This window comes from Mustela lutreola, chromosome 9 (genome assembly GCF_030435805.1).
Source record: "Mustela lutreola isolate mMusLut2 chromosome 9, mMusLut2.pri, whole genome shotgun sequence".
NCBI classification, from domain to species: domain Eukaryota; kingdom Metazoa; phylum Chordata; class Mammalia; order Carnivora; family Mustelidae; genus Mustela; species Mustela lutreola.
The window spans coordinates 27,976,412-27,997,550 of NC_081298.1; the positions used below are offsets into that span (position 1 = coordinate 27,976,412).

Below are 21,139 nucleotides of genomic sequence, written 5' to 3' on the forward strand. Positions count from 1 at the left end.
TGTGTGTGTATATATATATATATATATATATATATATATATATATATATTTTTTTTTTTTTTTTAGCTGTCTCAAATTCCCTAGGAAGCTTGCTTTTTCTTCTGGGGAGATCGCAATCTCTTATGCCCCCTGGTGCCATTTTGTGGAACTGCATAATATCTATAGCTCTGAGCCACTTTGATGGTCTCTTGTTTTCAGCACTTTTTTTAAATTTTTTTTTTTTTATTAGAGTACATCATTTGTCTTTGATGTAGTGTTCCATGATTCAGTATTTGCTCTTCTAACCTGCTCTGCTGTTTCCACTAGTGCTCTGAATCATGAGACAGAAACCATTCCCTCAGGCAGTCCCCAGACAATCCAGATTGATGCACGGTCTATTCTGCTTCTATCTTGAGGAGGGAGCAGGTATGGGAGGTTTCCTCCTAATTGTGCCACTACACCAGGCTGGGGGTGACATACGAATGTACAAAGCTCTGCAAACTTTCCTGCAGCTTTCACTGGAATCCTGGCCTGGTTTTCCATCGGCCTGGGTACCACTGCTTCTCAGTTGGTTTCTAGCATTCTTACAGAGGTATTTTGGTCCACAGATGGTTGTTATTTGGTTGTCTCCATGGAAGAAGGGTTGGGGACTTCTTAGTCTGTCATTTTACTGATGTCACTACTCTAAGTGATATAAAAACAATAATTTTCGCCAGTATCTGGGAGTAGACACATGGAGGTTCTTCCAGTTATAAACCCCAAAGTTTGTGACAATTAGTTATAGCAACCATAGCAAACACACTTAGCTCAATATTTTAAACTATATGTATATATGCCTTTTATTCATTATGTAGAAATGATATAAATTTAATACATTTCTTGCTCTTTGGCTTTTAACAGGGAAATGGAACTTATTCACAATATTTTTCCTCTAAATCATCCTCATGTACCTCTACACCTCCAACTCTAACTAGAGTCTTCTCATTAGGAGGACAAAGCTATAAACCCAGGGATTATGGGAGTACGAGATCTGAATTCTATTATCCATTCCCTGTGTAACTTGAGGCAAACCCAATCTCTGGGTCTCCACTTCCTCATGTTACCTGATGGGCTGGAACGTGGGGTGGACACCATATCGTTTTTAGTCTGTTGAACATTTGTGTCATTGGGATGGTGGATTCCCTATAATAATGAGTAAGTGAAAGGCATAGGAAGGGCAATTTCAAATGACTCTCTGGGATTCATTTGTGGAGGCTGGGAATAAGAAGCTCTCTCTCCATCCTGACTGCTAAGATGAGGTAATGAATGTCAACATTTCTTGTACTTACCTCTTCCATTATATGGATGAGGCCTATACGCAGCAAACACCAGGCAGAGATGAATAGAGATGAGAGAATTTCAAAGAATAAGAGGGTTGGTGGCCCTGAGACCTTAGTCCTAAAACTCTGCGTTGGATGCTGTGAGGAACCTAGAATCCTCCTCAGCTACAGGATCCCATTATACTAATATTTTTCATTTTTATCCCTTGTAAGGAAAGGTTCTTCACTAATATATATAGCATGCTGGAGAGAGCCCAGACCAACTTTACCACTTTCTCCTACTATCTGTCCCCCTAAATTCCCTTGAGTCTCAGTTTCTTCACTCATATGGTAAGGATAATCATTCTTATACTTAAATTGTTATGCCAGCAAATACAATAATATGGGAGAAAGAGATGCTTTGTGTACAGGAGATGCCCAACAAATAGTAGTATTGTAGTATCACGAATTTAATCATTTCTCAAGCTGGGTATTGCTCAGAATTCAGAAGTTATAACAAAATAGAAAAATCGAATAAGTAAGGCTTTAGGAACAGAAAAAAATGGTTGGAAATTGTACTTCAGTCCTCTGGGGATGTGGGAACTTTATCACCTGGCATCCCTTAGGACAATGCTAACTTTAAGAAAACTGGCTTGACAAGGAGATGTTTTCTCTCCTATTATTGGAGCTCCAGAAGTGGGGTGGGAACCAGGAACAATATGGCCGTGTAATGTTGTCAACTACATCTTTGCACTTCTCTACAGCAGATTTTTCCTCAGCTTGGTTCCCCTCATGGTCATTAGATGTTTCTCTGGAGCACCTGGGGCAAACTGATTTCCTGTTCCCAGCCAACAGGAGAGAGAATTGCATTAGTTTCCCAGAGTTTTCTGCAAGTCTGTCCTTTTCACTTATGGACACAAACTGGCTTAAATCAGTCTCCTATCTGAGTTAACCATGAGTAGGGAGTCATGAAGTGATTTTAATTGGTTTCATCTAGCTCTTGGGGGCTGGTTATTGAATACTGGAATGTCAACCAAAATATCTCTCATCATTCAATTCACCTTTCTGAGTTTGTTTCTCCCCCTGTAAATCACTTAACTCACAGGTTGCTGAGAGATCAAATGTACAATGCATCTTCAATAATAGCCTAATCTAGTAATTCAGTGGGTAGAGGACTGGTTAACTGAAATGATAGCCCATAATAGGGGGTGGAGGAGACAAACTCACTAGTCACAAACACCTTGGTGCCCGGACCTGACTGGAACTCCGTGTTAGGTTTCCCCTCCTTGAACTTCATGCAGTAGTAAGTGCCGGCGTCTGCAAGAGAGATTTCACTGATGCGGATGGAAAAGTCTGTCTTGCTAACTTTGGTGGGGTGTCCAATTTCTTTTACTCTGGGAAAGAAACCTTCTTTGAAATTGTAGATTAATTCCCGGTTTGGCCCATTTCCCTTGAACCATAAGACGGGTCCTTTTGGGAATGAATCTGGTACACTGCAACTCAAGGTGATTGTCTCTCCAACTGATACAGTCTGTGTCATCTCAGCTTGTTGCACCTGGAATATCTCCTGTGTGGTTCCTGCAAAGAAATGCAAAATTATTTCCTATTTCCCATGCTCTAGCCCAGGAGGGACTGAAGAACTTGGATCCAGATTGTGGGTGGGCCTCATTCATTACTTATTTTAATGGTGTGTGTGAGTCAGTGCAGAGGACAAAATTTATCACCTCTCCCATTTCATGTCCCAGCCCCTAACCAGGGAAAGAAGAGGGCAGGGAGGGAGAGGACTGGGATTATGCGTTGATAGTGTTTATAGAGAGAAACTAGTCCTTCTCCCATCTAAATGCCAAAAATCACTCAACACATTAGGAGATGGGTCCAAGTGTCCTCTGTTGATCTCATAGCTATAGGGAGTTTGGGACTGACCTTCATCTCTTCTGAAGGGTAAGCAGCCAAGTGAATTTGTGGAGATGTTAGTGCTGAGAAGTGTGGAGAAAGGGCAAGTCAAGAGATAACAAACCTAGAGAATGGGGAGCCATTTAGGGCTATTGTGTTCATGCAGGCAGAGTGCTGCTCCTCTGCTTATCTGTCAAGGGGGTGTGGTAAGAAAGAGACAGTTTCCTCTTCTAAACAAAAGAGAATAGAACCTCAAGGGACCTTATCAATTTTGGAGGGCCCACAACTGATCTCCAACACCCACTCCCACCAACATCACTACCCCATATTAGTCAGGTCCTGGTAATCTCTCTCCTTTTCAGGCAAACCATCAAAAGCAAAGATGGGCTAAGGTGTGGGTTAGAGAGACAAGAAAATCTTGGCTGGTGAGGCTTGGAGAAAATGGTGGGTAAGCTGCCTATGCTCACACTTTTTAGCTTGAGGGATCTTATGTAAATTTTTCATGGCCCGTTGGGTATGATGGAATGTGACTGGACTTGAAGAGAACATCACAGAGGAAGACTAGTTTTCCCAGAAGAACAGATAGACACACTAATATCACATAGTGAATGTCATTAATACAGAGAGTGGCAAGAAGTAGCAAACACTGGTTGTCCTCAGAGAAGAGAACAACAGAGCTGGGGTTAGACTAGAGCAGGTCAGGGAAAGATCAAGAGCCAGGACAGTGACTGAACTCCTCCAGAACACCTTTTCCAAACAAGATGTGGGGGTGGGTGATATCAATCCCCATCCTTCTAATGTCCTGGCTCCCTAGAATCCATAGTAGGAGACCATACTCACTCATTGATTTCCTGTGGGGAATGGGATCCCTGAGTGCCCTGTGGTGGCCCTTCAGAGACCTGCCACCAGGCCTCAATCACATTCCAGTTAGAAATGGCTGAGTGGATTTGGGCAGGTTTGTAGAGATTCTGTTTATCTGTGGATCCCTTCACTTTGGCTCAGTAAGTATTGGGCTTAGGGGGCAAACTCCAAACTGTGTTATGATTTCATCCTGAAGCTGTAAGATAAGATGTGGCTACAAGGGTCAGTGAATGGAAATTGGGTCTCAGAATATAGGTTAGAAGATACTCAATGGAGAGCTCTTATCCCAGGATTGTCCACCAGACCTTAGGAACACCAGCGGGCCACATAGGTCCCAGTATTCTCACTTTTTGGATCATAAAGTACACACTTATAGTCGTAGTATATCTACTTGGTGCCTTTTTATGTGAGAGTTTCCCTTGCCATATGTCATCACTGGCTTGGTGGAGTTGGCCGTCAGGGCAGGGCATGGCCTGTCAACATGGCTTAATTTAGTAGTAGGCATGGGACCACAGAATGGCTAATTAATAGTGCCATCTGCAGAACCTAACTTATAGGGTGGTTTGTGATTGAAGGGGCACAGAATCTAGTGTGTAGTGATGATTTGGTACATGTGTCAGATTTTAAAAAATTTATTTTTACAGACCAAGGGGATGGAGTTTGTCAGGCTATACTCACCATTCACAGATACAACGGTGCCTGAACCAGATACATACGACATGTCAGGGTGCGCTATGGTTAGTTTCACACAGTAATAGGTGCCCACATCTTTGGGCGACACGTTACTGATGCGGATGGAATAGTCTGTCTGGTTGAACTCTGTGTTTTCCACTTGGGTTACTCGGGGGAATTGGCCTCCATTGAAATTGTAAATTAACTTTCGTTCTTGTGCATTCTCCCTGAACCACAAGACAGGCCCTGCTGGGGAACGAGCAGACACGTTGCAGCCCAGTGTCAAGATCTCTCCAGCTCTGACTGAAACTGAACTCTCAGGCTGGGTCACCTGGAATTCTTGATCCGAAGTTCCTGGAAAGAAAATTGGCTTCATTTCTCATGTTCTTTGTCTTGGCCCAGGATGTTCTGAGGGTCTGGTTCTAGGTCAAAGTGGGACTCGTTACACACTCTTTTAGCAACATGTACTGGCGCAAAGGTATGAAAATGACAAACTGGGTTGTCATAGGGGGTGAGGGGAAGGGGACTCCATGGCCTGGAGCATAGTAGATACTGTATAAACTTGAGGAACTTGCTGCATAACAAATTACTGCAAACTTAATAGTTTAAGAAAACACATATTATTTCATAGTTCCTGTGGACCAGGAGTTCAGGCACAGCTCAGCTTAGCTGTCATACACAGAGGGAAGATGATGTGAAGACATGGGGAATCTGAGGATGGTCTGAGGCTACCAGAAGCTAGGAGAGAGGCCTGGAACAGATTTCTCCTCATAGTTTATACCAACTTCCTTATAATTGCCAAGCTTGAAAGCAAGCAAGATGACTGACCTTCAGTAGGTGAATGGATATATAAATTGTGGTACATTCAGACAGTGGAATATTATCCAGTGCTGAAAGAAATGAGCTAGTAAGCCCTGAAAAGATATGGAAGAACCTTAGTCAAAAGGAGACACCTGCGTACTGCAGAATATCATATTCCCAGAATATGATATTCTGGGAAAGGCAAAACTACGGATACCAGGAATATATCAGCTATTGCCAGGGTTAGGTGGAAAGAGATAAATAAGCAGAATACAGAGTATTTTTAGGGCAGTGAAGCTACTCTGTATAATGCTATAAAAATGGATATCACTATACATTTGTCCAAACCCATATTGTATAGAACAGAACGTGAATTATGGGCTTTGGGTGTTAATGACATACTAGTGTAGATTCATCATTTGTAATAAATGTACCACTCTGGTGGAGGATATTGGTAAGGGGAGAGACTGATGTGTGGGGACAGGGAGTGGTATGGGAAATATCTGCACCTTCTGCTCCATTCTGGTGTGAACCTAAAACAGCTTTAAAATATGAAGTCTATTTATAAAAAAGTCATTTCCATATCCAAGGTCATCAAGATTTTCTTCTATGATATCTTGAAGGAATTTTATAGTTTTATGTTTTACATTGGAGTTATTTTTATGAAAATTGTTAGGTCTGTGTCTAGAATCAATTTTTTTTTTTGGACATGGATGTCCAGATGTCCAATTGCTCCAGCCACTCTGTTGAAAAGATTCTGTTGCTCCTATCCCAAAGATCAGTTGGTTGTATTTATGTGCGTGTATTTCTGGACTTTCTATTCTGTTGCATTGATCTGTGTGTCTATTCTTTCATCAATGCCACTGTTTCAATTACTATAGCTTTCTAGTAAGTTTTGTTCTCTGACTTTGTTCTTCTCCAACATTGATTTGGCTATTCTGGATCTTTAACTTCTCCATATGAACTTTAGAATCAGTTTGTCAATATCCATCAAATACTTTGTTCTTACATTGATTGGGATTGCATTTAATCCTTAGATGAAGTTGAGCAGAATGGGTATCCTGACAATATTAAGTCCTCCCATCCATGAACATGGGATGTATCTCTATTTGTTTAGTTCTTCTTTGATATTTTTTAAAGATTTTATTTATTTGATATATATAGAGAGATCACAAGTAGATAGAGAGGCAGGTGGCGGGGGGGGGAAGCAGGCTCTCTGCTGAGCAGAGAGCCCAATGCGGGGCTCGATCCCAGGACCCTGAGATCATGACCTGAGCCAAAAGCAGAGGCTTAACCCACTGAGCCACCCAGGCACCCCTCTTCTTTGATTTAAAACTGATTGCTTTAATCAGTTTTATAGCTTTCTTTATATAGATCTTATATATATAATAGAAGATTTATACCTATTTTTCTTTTTTGAGGGGTGATAATGTACTTGGTCACGTCTTTTTAGTATACATAAACATAATTGATTTTTTAAAGAAAAGTGTGGAATTTAATCTTTATTTACAGGACACTGCAAGATAGGAGATTCCACATAGAAATAAGAAACCCACTGAGAGGAGGGGCTTCATACAGTTTGTACAGTTTGGAACTGGTCCAGTAGAGTTTTGTTGTAAAAAGTGCTACAATAAAAAAGCACATTTAAAAAGAGTTCTTAGTAGAGAAACAGTAAGACAAACTTCTACCAGAGTACACAACAAACAACTTTCTGCCTCAGCTATATAATCTAAAAGTTAAAGATCCCAGGAGTGCCATCCTGAACCTGGAATGTACAGCCTTCAGAGGTAGTTTCTGGACAACATTCTGATCTTCCTCTTCCTCTACAGAGAAATACTTCTCAATCAAGTTTAATGAAGCTTTGTATACAGACTCATTTTCATGGTTTTGTAGAGCCTCGATTTTGTCCAAACCTTCACATTCTTCAGTCATTATACTAAGTTTCTCAGTTTCACCTAGTTTCTCAGCAGCCTAAATGATGTTTGAAACAGCATCCAGAATAACCAGGATAATTTTGGTATCCTTTGCAGTTAAGAGATTCATCAATGTTTCTATTATGCTGTAATGAACGAGGTATACAATCTGTTCAACTGTCCCAACACTTGTATAGTTGGTCACAGCCCAGACAGCTTTTTTTTGTGTGTGTCTTAAAGTCTGCCTTAGAGAGAACACCAGTGAAGAATGGGACTAATCCATGATTCACAACTTGCTGTAACTGGTCCTGGTGGGTAGCTGTGATGTTTGACGTTGTCCACGAGGCTTCCTTCTGAATATTAGTTTTGGAGTTCATTAGCAGGCTGGGAAAGACAGCAAGTGCTCCTGCATCTATTCAACCTGAGTCTGTTCATCTGTCCCAGTGACAATATTTCCTATGGCTCTTAGTGCAGGAGTCAAAATGGGCAATTCAGTAGCTCCTAGAAGCTTCACAAGCTGGGGCACTACTCCTGTTTTCACAACCATTTCAGTCTGTTCATTTGGACCAACAGTAAGGTAGGAAATGGTCCAGGTATCTGCCAAGACTTCTGGGTCATCGCGATGCAGGAGAATTAGGAAGGTAGGAAGGTAGGAAGTATCTACTAAGATAGATAGGTAAGGAACTAAGGTAGAAAGAATCTGCTCAACAGCATCTAACGGGGGTGCAGGATTCTTGTTGCGACAAAGGTTTGAAAGTGTCCAAGTAAGGTTACATAAGTAGCCACATGCTAACGAAGACATATCGGAACCACAAGGAGAGCCAAAAGCAGATCAACTGCACCATACTTGATAACCAAGTCTTGAAAAACTGAGCCATCACCTGCAATGTTTCCTAGAGCCCATACAGCTTGTTCACTGATGTGGGCATAGGAAGATGCCAACAGAGAAATGAATTCTGGACTAGCACCTCCATCTACCACAGCCTTGGTCTGTTCTGATGTCCCAGAAGCAATGTTAGTGAGAGCCCAAGTGGATTCAAACTGAATAGGACTACAGTCAGTTCTGCCCAAGAAGAACACAAATTTTGGAATCAAATCAGCCCAGATTATGTTGCCTATGGGCGGGGGGGTTGCTGATTTTCCCGAGAAAGCAGTTTCCTAGCAGTTTGAGTAGCCTGGAGCTGGCTTTCCAAATTGTTGCTATTTATGCCTTTGACAATGTCATCAACAGACCAATTTACAGTGCCCTGGTTGTTGCAGTTTTCCTGCAGTGGAGAGGTAGCATCATCAGGAAATGAGCTTATGTTTCTCCATTTCAGCATCCGGTCATCCTTCTTAACTTTCCTCAGCTCCACATTAACTTCTATTTGATGCCGCCTCATTTCTGTACTGTCTTTCCCCTTGTTCTTGAATCTGTTAAGGCGGGCAGCTGGTGAATTAGCATTCTCGTTGGTGTACATGGTTATGAGACAAAGGGAGAAAACTACACAGCTGGCTCAGGCTTCCAGGGGAGGCGATACGGGACGTGCAAGCTGCGGGTCAGCTGCCCTCAAAACATCCACCATGGATCACCCATGATTGATTTTTTTATGTTGATTTTGTATCCTTGCTGAACATGCTTACTAAACCAGAGGTTTTTTTTTGTTTGTTTTTTTTTTTAAGTAGATTCTTTGGGATTTTCTAGGTAAACAATCACATCATCTGCAAATAAGGGAAGTTCTTTTTCTTCCTTTTACACTTCCTTCCCTTCCCTTTCTCCTTCTGTCCCTTCCATTCCATTCCTTTCTTCCTGTCCCTCTCTCTCCTACAATTTCTAGTACTATGTTGAATAAGAGTTGTGAGTAGCGGCATCCTGCCTCAGTCCTTACCTTACGAAAAAAAAAATCAGTCTTTCACCACTAAGTATAATGATAGCTACAGGGTTTTTTGTAAATGTTCTTCATCAAATTGAAGAAGTTGCCTCCTATTTCTAGTTTGCTGTGAGTTTGCATCATGAATGGGTGTTAGATTTGTCAAATGACTTTTCTGCATCACTTGATATGATCATGCAATTTTTCTTCTTTAATTTGTTGATGTGAGGGATTACAGTGATTGTTTTTCAAATGTTGAAACAGCTTTGCATGCCTGGAATAAAACCTTCTTAGTCATGGTATATAACTTTACACATTTGAAATTCTATTTGCCAAATTTTGCTCAGGATTCTTGCATTTAGATTCACGAGACATATTGGTCTGTAGTTTTTTTTTTTTTAATGTACAATCTATCTGGTTTTGTTATCAAGGTAATAATGGCCTCATCAAATGAGCAGGGAAGCGTTTCGTCTATTTTCTGGAAAAGATTTTTATGAGCTTGGTATTCCCATTAAAATGTGTTTGCTAACATTCTCTAGTGGGTGTGTTACTCATATATTTTACCTTTTCCTAAAACATCCAAGCTTTCTTCCTCCTTGCTTATACTCAGATAAAGGTCTTGGGTTCCTCTTTCATTTGATCTAAATCCCTCGAGCCATCTGCTGTGACTGGGACTCAAAGCCTCTGCCAACATGGACCAATGGCCTTGGGAAAGAGACTCCACATGCTTCTTTAGCTTTTTCAGCAAGCAGAGGCAGAACTGCCTAGTTCTCTTAGAGACCCTGCAGGGTTCAGCTTCCCTCACTGACCCAGAGAGAGATCTCTAGTGACCACTTCTGGTCAATATTCCACGAGCATGCAACCTTCTGCAAATTTTTAACAGTGATTATCTTAGGATGAAAACATTGTGAATTATTTTCTTGCTTTATAATTTCATGTTCTCCAACATGATTTTCCTCATTGAGAAGTTGTGTCTTTGTGGTGTCAATAAATTGGAATGACAGGTTCTTTGTTCCTAAGGGATAGGGGAGGAGCACTCTAATGTGTGCTGTGCTCAGCCCTGTGACTATTAGCATGTGCCCATTCCCTGAACAAAAGGGTGTGGAACAGACTCGGCCACTGGGAGATTTTGGGAACTGGGAACCATTCCAATCTAGTTCTATAAATTCTGGATGGGATAGAGAAAACCCTCCCCCAGGAAATTCTAGGTAAACGGGTAAGGTCAACACAGTATAGGGGAGTCCTCGTCACACATGCTTGAGCCCCAGCTCACCTGTGAATTTCAGTAGCAGAGTCAGCAGCAGGGATGGCAGTGGTGGGCAGGATCGGGGGGCAGGGACAGACATCATGGTGGCCCTGGAGACTTCTCTGAATGTTGTCCTGGAGAGGCCCAGGACACTCTGCTCTGAGGAGAGAAGACACTCCCTGCCTCCATGATGCCAGAGGAAGGGGATGATGATGAGAGGAAAGACCATGGGATTTTACCAGTTTTTCTTTGCGATTATCAAATAGACAGGCAAGGTGAACACAAGCTGAGAAGCTGCTGCTAGAAATGATTGGTTTTCCAGAGTTAAGGGCATGTCATAGACTTGTGCTCATTCCTGAGCCTTGTCCCAACTGCAGTCTCATCAGGCTGCACCCCTGCTGATGTAGAGGCCCAGAGACATGGTGTGGGAAAGAGGTTAGAATTTTGGAGGTGGTGATGATTTGTGTCTTAAGAGGATGGAAGGGGCTACCGGGAAGGTAGGGCTGGGAGAACACACTGCAAGAAGGAAAGTAACACACCTAGAAACACACCTGGAAGGTGAGGGCTGCCTCTGTTGTCTGTGCTGGGTCTGGGGCCAGCTCTGGGGGAAAAGAGTAGAGGTACAGAAGAAATACTCTTAGAAAGAGAAAGGAACCAGTATGCTGGCTTCTCACCTCTGCAATGGGCTCTACCCAAGCACAAAGGCTGTGTTGGAACTCTCAGTCCATACTCAGCTGGTGAACCTTTAGTGTCTCCGAGTCCATAGTCGGGCACTGACTGTTAGGGTGATTTTCCTGTTGCTTCCTTGTGAGCTGTGCCTCCTCAGGGATCAATAGGATGTTAAGGCCAGGAGAGGTGTTAGAACAAGAGGAGAGTCCACAGCAGGCCCAAACTGCATATAGGAGATGAGAAGACTCCTTTCCCCTTGTGATGTCACCATCCTATCCATTGTTCTGGAATGATGAATTCCATGCAGGGGTGCCATCCATAGCTTCTGGTGAGGGCTGTACAGGAACTTTCCTCCAGGTCCAGTATCCTATACCTCTTCTCACCTTCAGCAGACTTCACATCTCCCATCAGACTCTAAACTCAACAGAGCCTGAGATTTTTAGTGCCTTGATGGTCAAGAACATTGGCTTTGCAACCAGATGTAGTTTAGGTTCCAATCCTGAATCCACTTCTTGGTGGCTAACCTACATATCCTTTGACCATGAAATTTTCATTTGTATAGCTGAAATACTCTCAAGTGAGTTCATAGTTGGCCCTTGGACATTTTCTTCTCCCCTTCAGCATGTGGCACATCCTCTACCCATTTGGTCAAACCAAGAAGGACCCATGTTCTACATCCTCACTTGTCCACTCATGTCTACATATTCCCAGACCCTGTTAGTTTTACCTCCCAAACACTTCTTGAATTTATTTTTCCATCTCCATTGTCATCTTTGTGTGAATGAAAACTATTACTTCCCAATATGCTATCTTCAAATCTTCTGCCCACTGTTAAGCTCTACCTTCTACTATATCTAGGGTCTTCTACAACACAGATCTGAGTAAACTCCTTTTTTGTGTAAATCATTTTGTAGATTCTCATTGCCCTTGTATATTAAGACTGCTGTATGGTCCCGAATGTTTATAGCAGCAATGTCCACAATAGCCAAACTATGGAAAGAACCTAGATGTCCATCAACAGATGAATGGACAAAGAAGATGTGGTATATATACACAATGGAATACTATGCAGCCATCAAAAGAAATGAAATCTTGCCATTTGCAACAACGTGGATGGAACAAGAGCGTATCATGCTTAGCGAAATAAGTCAAGCGGAGAAAGACAATTATCATATGGTCTCCCTGATATGAGGAAGTGGTGATGCAACATAGGGGCTTAAGTGGGTAGGAGAAGAATAAATGAAACAAGATGGGATTGGGAGGGAGACAAACCATAAGTGACTCTTAATCTCACAAAACAAACTGAGGGTTTCTGGGGGGGAGGGGGGTTGGAAGAAGGGGATGGGATTATGGACATTGGGGAGGGTATGTGCTTTGGTGAGTGCTGTGAAGTGTGTAAACCTGGTGATTCACAGACCTGTATCCCTGGGGATAAAAATATATGTTTATTTAAAAAAAAAAGACTGCTGTATGGTATTTGGTCTATGGCATATACTATGTGGTATATCTTATGTTGTATGTGGTGTATGATATATGGTGTATGGTATGTGGTATTTGGCAATGGCATATTGTATATGCCATGTGGTAGATGATATGTGGTATACAGTATATTGTATATAGCATATGGTGTGGTACATGGTATGTGGTATATGGTATATTATGTGGGCATACATGTCTGGTATGTGGTATATAATATATGGTAAGTATAGTGTAAACAATCCATCCTTCCTTGACTTGTTTGGCCCTTAGAGACAAAAGAGTCCCCACCTTTTCTTGTCTTCCCACAGCCTCTCCCCTTCACACTGAGTTCCCTGGGAAACAGGTGCTGAGATGAATATTAGGTCATTTACAGGGAGTGCTTTAGGATCCAACAGTGGCTAGGAGAAGGGAGCAGAATTGTATAGAAGAAGTTGAGCTGCAGTGAGGTCCCAAAGAAGACCTCAGCTGATCTCCCATGGAGCTCTGGTGCTAGGATGTTCCTTTAGAGTTCTCCTGAGCTGGGCTGAGAGGCTGGACCTTTACATCCCTGTTGACGAGCCACTGGATGTGGCAAAGTCCCACGCTTGATCTCGGGCATGGTGGCTTGCTTCTGCTGTGGCCATCTCAAAGAGGGCTGACAGCTGAGGGCCATCTCCTCAGGCCTGGTGTATCACATAATCCACCACCCTCTGCAGAGCCCCTTCCACCTCAATTCCTCAGGCTCAGGACATGGATTAACTTCATCCCCCACTGAGGTCTTAAAGCTACCCTACCTCACCCAAGTGCTCAGAGTTCCCTGACCCCACTTTGTCTAACCTGGGTTTTACTAATTAGAAACATTTAGGGTGAATATCTTGGAGGACTGAGAAGCAGGTTCTTTTGGGATCTCTGAGTGCCAGGCTTTTGGAGTGAGCTCTAGCAGAAGACAGAGGGTAGAGAAAGGAAGAGGAACCTTAGACCTGTGAAGTAAGATAAAATCTGGATATAGAAAGACAGAAGTCTCCCCATGCCACAATTCCTCACTTTGTCCCCCAGCAAGGTGCAAGAGGCAGAGATCCAGCTGAGGACATGATGTTGACATATTTAATAGACTTAATTTTTGAAACAGTTTTACATTTAGAGTAAAATTGTGACAATAGTACAGAGTTCCAATATACAGCTGCACACAGCTTCTCCTCTTATTAATATCTGACAGAAGCATGGTGTATCTGTGATAATGAACCATTATTATTAACAAAAGTCCATAGTATATTTAGATTTTTGTCTTATCTTGGGTCCTTATAACAAAATAGCATAAACTGGAAGCCTTGAAACAACAGGAACTTATTTCTCACAGTCCTGGAGGCTGGAAGTCTGAGATCAGGGTAGCCATGATAGCTGGATTGTGATGAGAAGTTTCTTTGTGGTTGTGGACTGTGTACAGCTTGCATTCTCATGTGTGGGTGGGGTGATCTGGCTGTCTGGCCCCTTTTCATGAAGGCATTGATCCCATTCAGGAGGACTCCACCCTCAAGACCTCATTACTTGTCAAAGCTCCCACCTCCAAATCCCATCACAGTGGGAATCAGATTTCAACACATGAACTTTGGAGAGACAGAAACATTCACTCCAAAAGAGATTTCCTTGGTTTTTACACTTTCTGTTCCAGAATTCCACTCAGGATACCACATTATATTTATTTGTCCTGTCTCGTTAGGCTTTTCTCATCCATTACAACTTCTCCAACTTTCCTTGATGGTGATGGCCTGACAGTTTTGAGGAGTGTTGCTCAGGTATATGGTGGAAGGTGGGAATGGTGGGCTTGGGGAGGAAGGTCACAGAAGAAAAATGCCACTCTTACCACATTATATCATGGAGCACAAACCACGTGAACTCATGGCAAACTCATGATCACCCGGCTGAACTGTATGTGTCGGATGTCCCCTCTGTAGTTCTTCCTTTTTCCTCCTTTTCATTCTGTCCTCTTGGAAGAGAGTCACAACAAGCAGCTTGTCCTTAATGAGTGGGAAGTTAGGGTCCCCCTCCTGAAGGTGAAGTATCTAGTTGAATCATTTGGGACTTTATGCACAGGCTATTTTTTCTTCTCCTCAATTTATTAATTTATTTAATTACTTATATATATCAATATGGGCTCAAAGATTTATTTATATATGGGGTTATAATCAGTTTTAGTCATTTAGCAGCTATAACAAAACATCCCAGACTAGTGGCTAGTAAACAAAAGAAAGTTCTTGCTCATAGTTGAGGAGGCTGGAGTCTGAGATCATGGAGCCAGCGTGGTTGGGAGAGGGCCCTCACAGATTTCTCCCTGTGTCTTCACATGGCCGAAGTGACTGGGGAGCCCTGGGGTGGGGGAAATATTCTGTAAGGACCAATCCCACTCATGAGGATGAAGCACTCATGACCTGCTCACCTTCCAGAGGCTTCCCCTGCCAACACCCATCACATGGGCTTGAGGATTCCAACACTCAAATTTTGCGGGGACTCGGACATTCAGACCAGAGCAGAATCAGATGTACTACTTTACTTATTTGTTGCTCAAACTGTTACACTTTGACCATTGGGAGCTCTTCCAGAAGGTCCCTGTACCTGTTTGACAGACTCCAATCAGTGGGCTATCTGTTTGTTTTTGCAGATCACTTGTTCACTTTCTGAAGGATATGACGTTCTGATAGAACTTTTAAACACAAAGAAGAGAGAGTAGTATTTAGTGAAATGGTTTTAGGTACATGTACCAGTGCTGAATGAAGTGAAATAGTATTTTAAAATCCAAAATCTGACAGAAACTAGTGTTTTCAATGATGTATTCACCAACTTATGTTTTAAAAATGCAGTGGCCTAACACATGGCTGTCATTCTGACAACTGAGGATGCAGACAGTCCCTTCTCTGTCAGAGTCCACATCCTATTTGAGGATGAGACAAGCACACACAGGAGGTTCTCAGCTTGCGTGGTACTGACATGCACAAATGTCAGTTGCCACAGGCCTGTTAAATACCAACAGTCCCCCAAAACATGGTTTCACTTTCGTTTGCCATGGAGGAATTTTCCATGAGGTATAAACTTTGCCGCCAGCTCTTCCTCAGGCCACAAATATCTATGTAACTAACAGGTGCTCATCATGTTAAGTAAGGATCATGTCTTTCAAAGCTGGTAGCGGTGATTCTCTTTGATTCTGTTACTCACTTTACCACAGACAGCAATGCAGGTGGTTGTGTTGTCTCCTGGTCTTCCAGTGAGGAACCCTGGTGCCATCGTACAAAAGTGAATAGTGGTGAAGGGGAATTGGCACAAAGCTGAAAGTGTGATGGAGAAATGAGAAGATATAGGACTTTAGGTGAAGTTCAAATTGAATGCAAGTGGGCTTATGAAGGCAGAGCTACCAGGGAAATGGTGACAGGGGTGCTGGTCCCCAGAGTGTGGATATGCAGCCAGAGTGAAGGCAAACTTACAAGGTCACTGAGGAGGTGGTGGTGATTGGGGGAGGGAGGCAAAGGGTAAAAATGTCCAAGAGGTAATGATGCCAGCAAATATTCAAAATAATGATGTTACGTTTTCACGACATCGAAAGTGCAAGGGATGGAATTTTGGAAGCGGATCCCATTCGAGACTGGAGTGAGGTAATTCAGAAGCTGGCTCTATCTGGTCAACCATGCGATCAGAAGAAGGCCAAGTACTGTGCAAACCACTCTTGATTTGTCTTTATAACAACAAATGTTGGAGAGGATGTGGAGAAAGGGGGACCCTCTTACACTGTTGGTGGGAATGCAAGTTGGTAAGTCTACTTTGGAAAACAGTATGGAGACTCCTCAAAAAGTTAAAAATACAGCTACCCTATGACCCAGCAACTGCACTACTGGGTATTTATCCCAGAGATACAGATGTAGTGGAAGGAAGGACCACAGGCACCCCAATGTTCATAACAGCAATGTCCACAATAGTTAAATAGTGGAAGGAGCTGAGATGCCCTTCAACAGATGAATGGATAAAGGAGATGTGGTCCATATATCCACCAGTGGGGGCAACAATGATTGTGAGAAGGAGCAGCAGGAACTGTGGGAAGGTGGGGCTCTGGGGACGCAAGGCATTTGGGCAGAGTTGTGGAAGCTTCTAGTTTTTCCTTGTTATAGGTTGGGCCCCTCAGGGAAGGAAGGGGGCAGCAGAGACTGAGGGTAGCATGTAGTAGGGGAGGAAGGAAGGAGCTTTGGGACCCATGTTCACAGTTAATTATCTGTTCATCATTCTAGATAGTTCCCCATGTGTCTCCTATGTCATCAGTACTATTTTCTTCCTGGGACATCTGTTTTGAGAGGACTGGCAACCTGCTTAGGACTCTGCCACCTCAGCCTTCCTCCGTAAGTCCTGATCCTCCTTCCCCATACACTCTTGTCTGTCCCACAGAGGGTCAGGCAGGAACCATCCTCAGAGTAGCCATCTGGCACCTGTCAGCATTCTCTTAGATGTGGAGTCCTTACTCAAATAATTTAGAGATGGTCTCCAAGGGTTCTTCCCACCCAGCTGCCTCTTATTCAGCCTCTTCGTCCACTTCCTTCCCAGAAGCCCTAGGACTCTGTGTGCATTTCCTGACAATCTTTGATGCCACCCACCTCCTACAGGCCCCCACATACTTCTTGGGAGTTGGACACTTCTCAGAAGATCCCAGAGATTCCTGAGGGTGTGGAGAGAGGTGTATTACCTACTCTTTACTCCAGGTGGTGCTGACACTCTGTGACCTGTGGGGTGCCCCCCTTCCTGACCTGACTCCTCTGGGACTGAAATTTGCTTGCCCTCCCTGTCCCACAACTTACAGTCAGGCCCTCACTTCCTGTGGGCATAGATGGCAGAGACAGTGATGAGCAGCAGCAGCTTTGGGCCCAGGGTGAGAGCCACCAGCAGTAGAGTAGACAGCTCTGGGTCTGGAAATGAAGGAACAGGAGGCACCATCAGGGTAGGCATCTAGGTTCTATTCCCAGGGGCCTCGATTTACATCATTCAAGGTGACTCAAACTTATTAATGTTCTGGAGGTCATTAATATCCTCCCCTGTGATCAGACTCAAGGCAGAATTTGGGGTAAGAACTTCTTCATCTCACTCACTCCTTTCTCACTGCCAGGTGTCCTTGAGGGAAAAGGTGGGAAGAATGAAGACTCAGGAATGTGCAAGTTTGGCTTACTGAATTGGTCCTCACACCCTGTGGGGCAAGTCATAGAGCCTCTTTCTGATGAGCCAACAGTCTCACTGTTTACAGACGGTGGACAGATGAGTTGGTTCAGACCCAAGGAAACCCCTCACTTCTGGCCTGCAGGATGACTCTGAGACCTTGTCTTTGGACCAGGACAAAGCCAAACTCTCTGGGCCATAGGGACAAATGTCTGCCTGGCCTCACATGGAGTGAGAACAGATGTCACGGTCAGTGAGAGGCAAGGCTGCCCTGCTTTGCTCCATGCACACAGTTTGACAACTCCCATGTACAGAGGTGAGGAGGGAGTCCTCAGGCTGACCTGACCTCAGGAGACCTGCTGGATGGACAATACCCTGGGGGAGGCAAGGGAATGTGGTCTAGTGCTCAGGAGAGTTTAAAACACCATCCAGACCATCTGGACCCCAATGCCACTGTCAGTTGACGTCTTTCTGTTAGACAAAGATGTTGGATCTATACATACAGTTTCAGATTCTTTGCCTTTTTACAATGACTGTTTTTTAAAAAATATTTACACAAAGAAATTAAAATGATTTTTGAAATATGTGGAATAATTTTAAAGAAGGAGCAGAGAGCTCACCATATTTGCTCCTGGCATGTTAAGAAGATGGCAGGTCTCAGCTGGGGGTTGGGGTGTGCTGGACTTTTTCTCTGTTGAAAGGGCTGTATTGCCCATGTTTGTACCTGCTTCTAGAGGGCAGCCTCTAGCAGACGACTGGAGGAAGTGGGGATACAGAGACTTAGCCAATCAAACGTGGATTGGCATCACTCCACAGTGAGTGAGTCTGCTTCCCAGGGCAGCTGGCAGGCAGAGTTTATCTGGGAGGGGTCTGGATTGCCAGCTCTAATGAGCACAGTTGGACATGGGTCCCTACCAGTTGGCTGGCCAAGAAGTCTCCAGTCCTGATGAGCAGTAGAGCAGGGTAAGTCCCAGTTTGCCCTGGCTGGAACCTCACTGTGGTGACCTGGGCTGGTATAAGCAGAGGAGGGGTGTACTCTGGCAATCTGGAAATGAGTCGATCATTATAAGAACTACAGGTTGGGTGGCTATTGCTGGGCATCAGTCCTTCGCAGGAAGACAATACAATGTGAAGACCAATTGATCACACATGAAAAGTTTTTTTTGTGAATGTCAGAGGACTTCCAGGCAATATTGTAGACTCCTAACTCCTAGGGCTGAAGGGCAGAAAATGCTTGAGGACATAATTGGGTCCAATATAATCATAAAAGTATCAGTGCTACAGAGAGGATTGAATTCTCAGCTACAGTGCACCTGTTCTGCCAAAATAGGGCTGTGATGGGAAATATGAGAGAGAGAGATACTGAATTGTAGGATAGGGACATTGGGGCCAAGGCATTCAAAGCCCACAAGGCACTATTTGACTGGTGAAGACAAGGCAACAGCTTAGTTATTCATCTTGGAATATAACCTCTTAACTCAAAGAAAAAAACAATAAAACGACAGTGAATTCTATGGAAAACTGGCTCTCACTAGTCCTTGGAGAGCAATGCCCAAACTGTGAAATTTCTTGGAGAAATTTTATGATTTAAGAGAAAAATCATAAAATACAAATGCACAATTTTCTATGCCATTGCCCGCCCTCCCCCCCCATCAGCCACAGGAAAGGGCAGGAGAAACAGACAAGGGCAGGTAGCCAAGGAGTCTGAGCATTATTTGGAAATCCCATCAGCAATATTAAATCCAGCTTAAATTAGAAAATATTGGAAATGTGTCCTGTAGTCAGAACACAGATCATAGGAAGGGATTTCAAAGTATGCCTGACCCAAGAGGGTTGACGCAGAACCCCCAGAGTCTGTGAATATGGTATCTTACACTGCAAGAGGGACTGCATGGTAATTAGCTAGGGTCTTGAATGGATCATTATCTTGGACTATGGGAATTGGAGCCAACTTAATCACAGAGACACTTACAAGTGAAGGAGGGAGGCAGGAGAATGGGAGCAAGAGGTGTGATGACCACAGCAGAGGTCATGCATCTGGGGGCCTTGGCAGAGGAGTGGGGCTGCTTCTAGGAGTTGGAACAACAAGGACACAGAAGGAATGAAGTTCTGCCATCCTGTTTTAGACTGTCCACTTCTAGAAATGGGAGATAATGAATGTGTGTTGTTTTAAGCTACTAAGTGTGTGCTAATTATTATAGCAACAATAAAAACCCAATACAGGGAGGCATGGACATTTTAAAAGGACAGATGTGAATAAAAGGGTCAGGCACAATTTAAAATGCATTACTCTGGGGGGAAGGTAAAACAGAAGGAAGAGGTGCTGTTTCAAAATTGAGTGGTGAAGAGACAAAGAAAAAATGGGGATGGCAAACTTGGGGTCCTGAAAGAAGAACCAGAAAGATCACGGGACTTGGAACCTCTCCCCCACTGTCCAAGCCAACCAACCAATCCCAAGGCCCAGTAACATGTGTGGTCACGCTATACTGAGAGAAGGGAAGTCCATTAAGCTGGAAGTATTGTGAAATAACCTCAATACCATAAACATGAACAAAAATATGTACTTCAGAGGCGCCTGGGTGGCTCAGTGGTTTGGGCTGCTGCCTTCGGCTCGGGTCATGATCTCAGGGTCCTGGGATTGAGCCCCGCATCGGGCTCTCTGCTCCGCAGGAAGCCTGCTTCCCTCTCTCTCTCTCTCTCTGCCTGCCTCTCTGCCTACTTGTGATCTCTATCTGTCAAATAAATAAATTAAATCTTTAAAAAAAATGTACTTCATTACACCACACCCCTCTAGACCCAGGATGGCAGTGGCTGGAGTCTTGGGACAGCCAGGGAAGGTGGCATCTTGGTGCAGCAGTGTCACATAGACACCTTACTCTTGACTCCAGCCTACCAACCCAGACAATCCTAGTATCCATTTCCAGCCTTAAGACACTAGCAAGGTTACTAGTACAGGAACACTGGAAACACCAGACATAATGGCCATAGCTTGAGCCTCAGTGCACAACCAAAGACTAAAACCCAAACCCTAGCTGATCCAGACAAGATGGTGTGTACTCATTTCTCCCCGCTCTCTTAATTCAGTATAAGCCTGATCCCTGGAAATCACATACTTCAAGCACAGGAGGACTCTGAAAGGTGGAAGAGGAAGCCAGGTGGGCTAGGTGTCTGTGGACTGGAAGAGGAACACAGCATCAGGCAACATGGCTCCATACTCCCGTGTCCCCAGGCACAGAAGGAGGCCCAGGTGTGTCATTCGAACAAAGATATATCTAGACTCAATAATCTCAGTTCTCATTTCAAAAAATGTGGAGGAGC

The 21,139-nt window shown here is 43.6% G+C and overlaps 2 protein-coding genes and 1 pseudogene across 5 annotated transcripts in view; all 3 read right to left on the bottom strand.

The window, feature by feature from the left end:
* Positions 1-1,096: 1,096 nt before the first annotated feature.
* LOC131807529 (signal-regulatory protein beta-1-like) lies at positions 1,097-11,425 on the bottom strand. Of its 3 annotated transcripts, XM_059132968.1 has the most exons (6): positions 11,188-11,425; positions 10,541-10,696; positions 4,710-5,057; positions 2,685-2,855; positions 2,505-2,594; positions 1,097-2,115 (listed from the first exon to the last, which is right to left on the bottom strand). In XM_059132968.1, exons 2-6 carry the CDS (start codon positions 10,614-10,616, stop codon positions 2,036-2,038), a joined length of 765 nt encoding a protein of 254 aa, XP_058988951.1. In that variant the 5' UTR covers positions 10,617-10,696; positions 11,188-11,425; the 3' UTR covers positions 1,097-2,035. The 3 variants fall into 3 exon arrangements, with proteins under 3 accessions (XP_058988951.1, XP_058988950.1, XP_058988949.1); XM_059132967.1 differs by having other exon boundaries at positions 2,505-2,855; positions 10,541-10,692; XM_059132966.1 differs by having other exon boundaries at positions 2,505-2,855.
* Positions 6,981-8,985, bottom strand: LOC131807528 (importin subunit alpha-1-like; annotated as a pseudogene).
* Positions 11,426-13,730: 2,305 nt separating the features above from the next.
* The window catches only part of LOC131807934 (signal-regulatory protein beta-1-like), a 111,132-nt gene continuing 103,723 nt past the window's right edge, over positions 13,731-21,139 (bottom strand). For both annotated transcript variants that reach the window (XM_059133717.1, XM_059133718.1), the window contains exons 5-6: positions 17,470-17,577; positions 13,731-15,957 (exon numbers count right to left, since the gene is read on the bottom strand). In XM_059133717.1, the coding sequence (XP_058989700.1) occupies positions 17,480-17,577 (98 nt within the window). In that variant the 3' untranslated portion in view covers positions 13,731-15,957; positions 17,470-17,479. The remainder of the gene's footprint in view (positions 15,958-17,469; positions 17,578-21,139) is intronic.

What these genes read in the sequence shown, in the direction of transcription:
- LOC131807529 (XM_059132967.1), bottom strand. Translation starts at nt 10,616, where the DNA reads ATGATGTCTGTCCCTGCCCCCCGATCCTGCCCACCACTGCCATCCCTG. An exon ending in TCTGCTACTGAAATTCACAG is followed by an intron (nt 5,058 to 10,540) that starts GTGAGCTGGGGC and finishes TTTTCTTTCCAG; the next exon opens with GAACTTCGGATCAAGAATTC. An exon ending in CACCGTTGTATCTGTGAATG is followed by an intron (nt 2,856 to 4,709) that starts GTGAGTATAGCC and finishes ATTTCTTTGCAG; the next exon opens with GAACCACACAGGAGATATTC.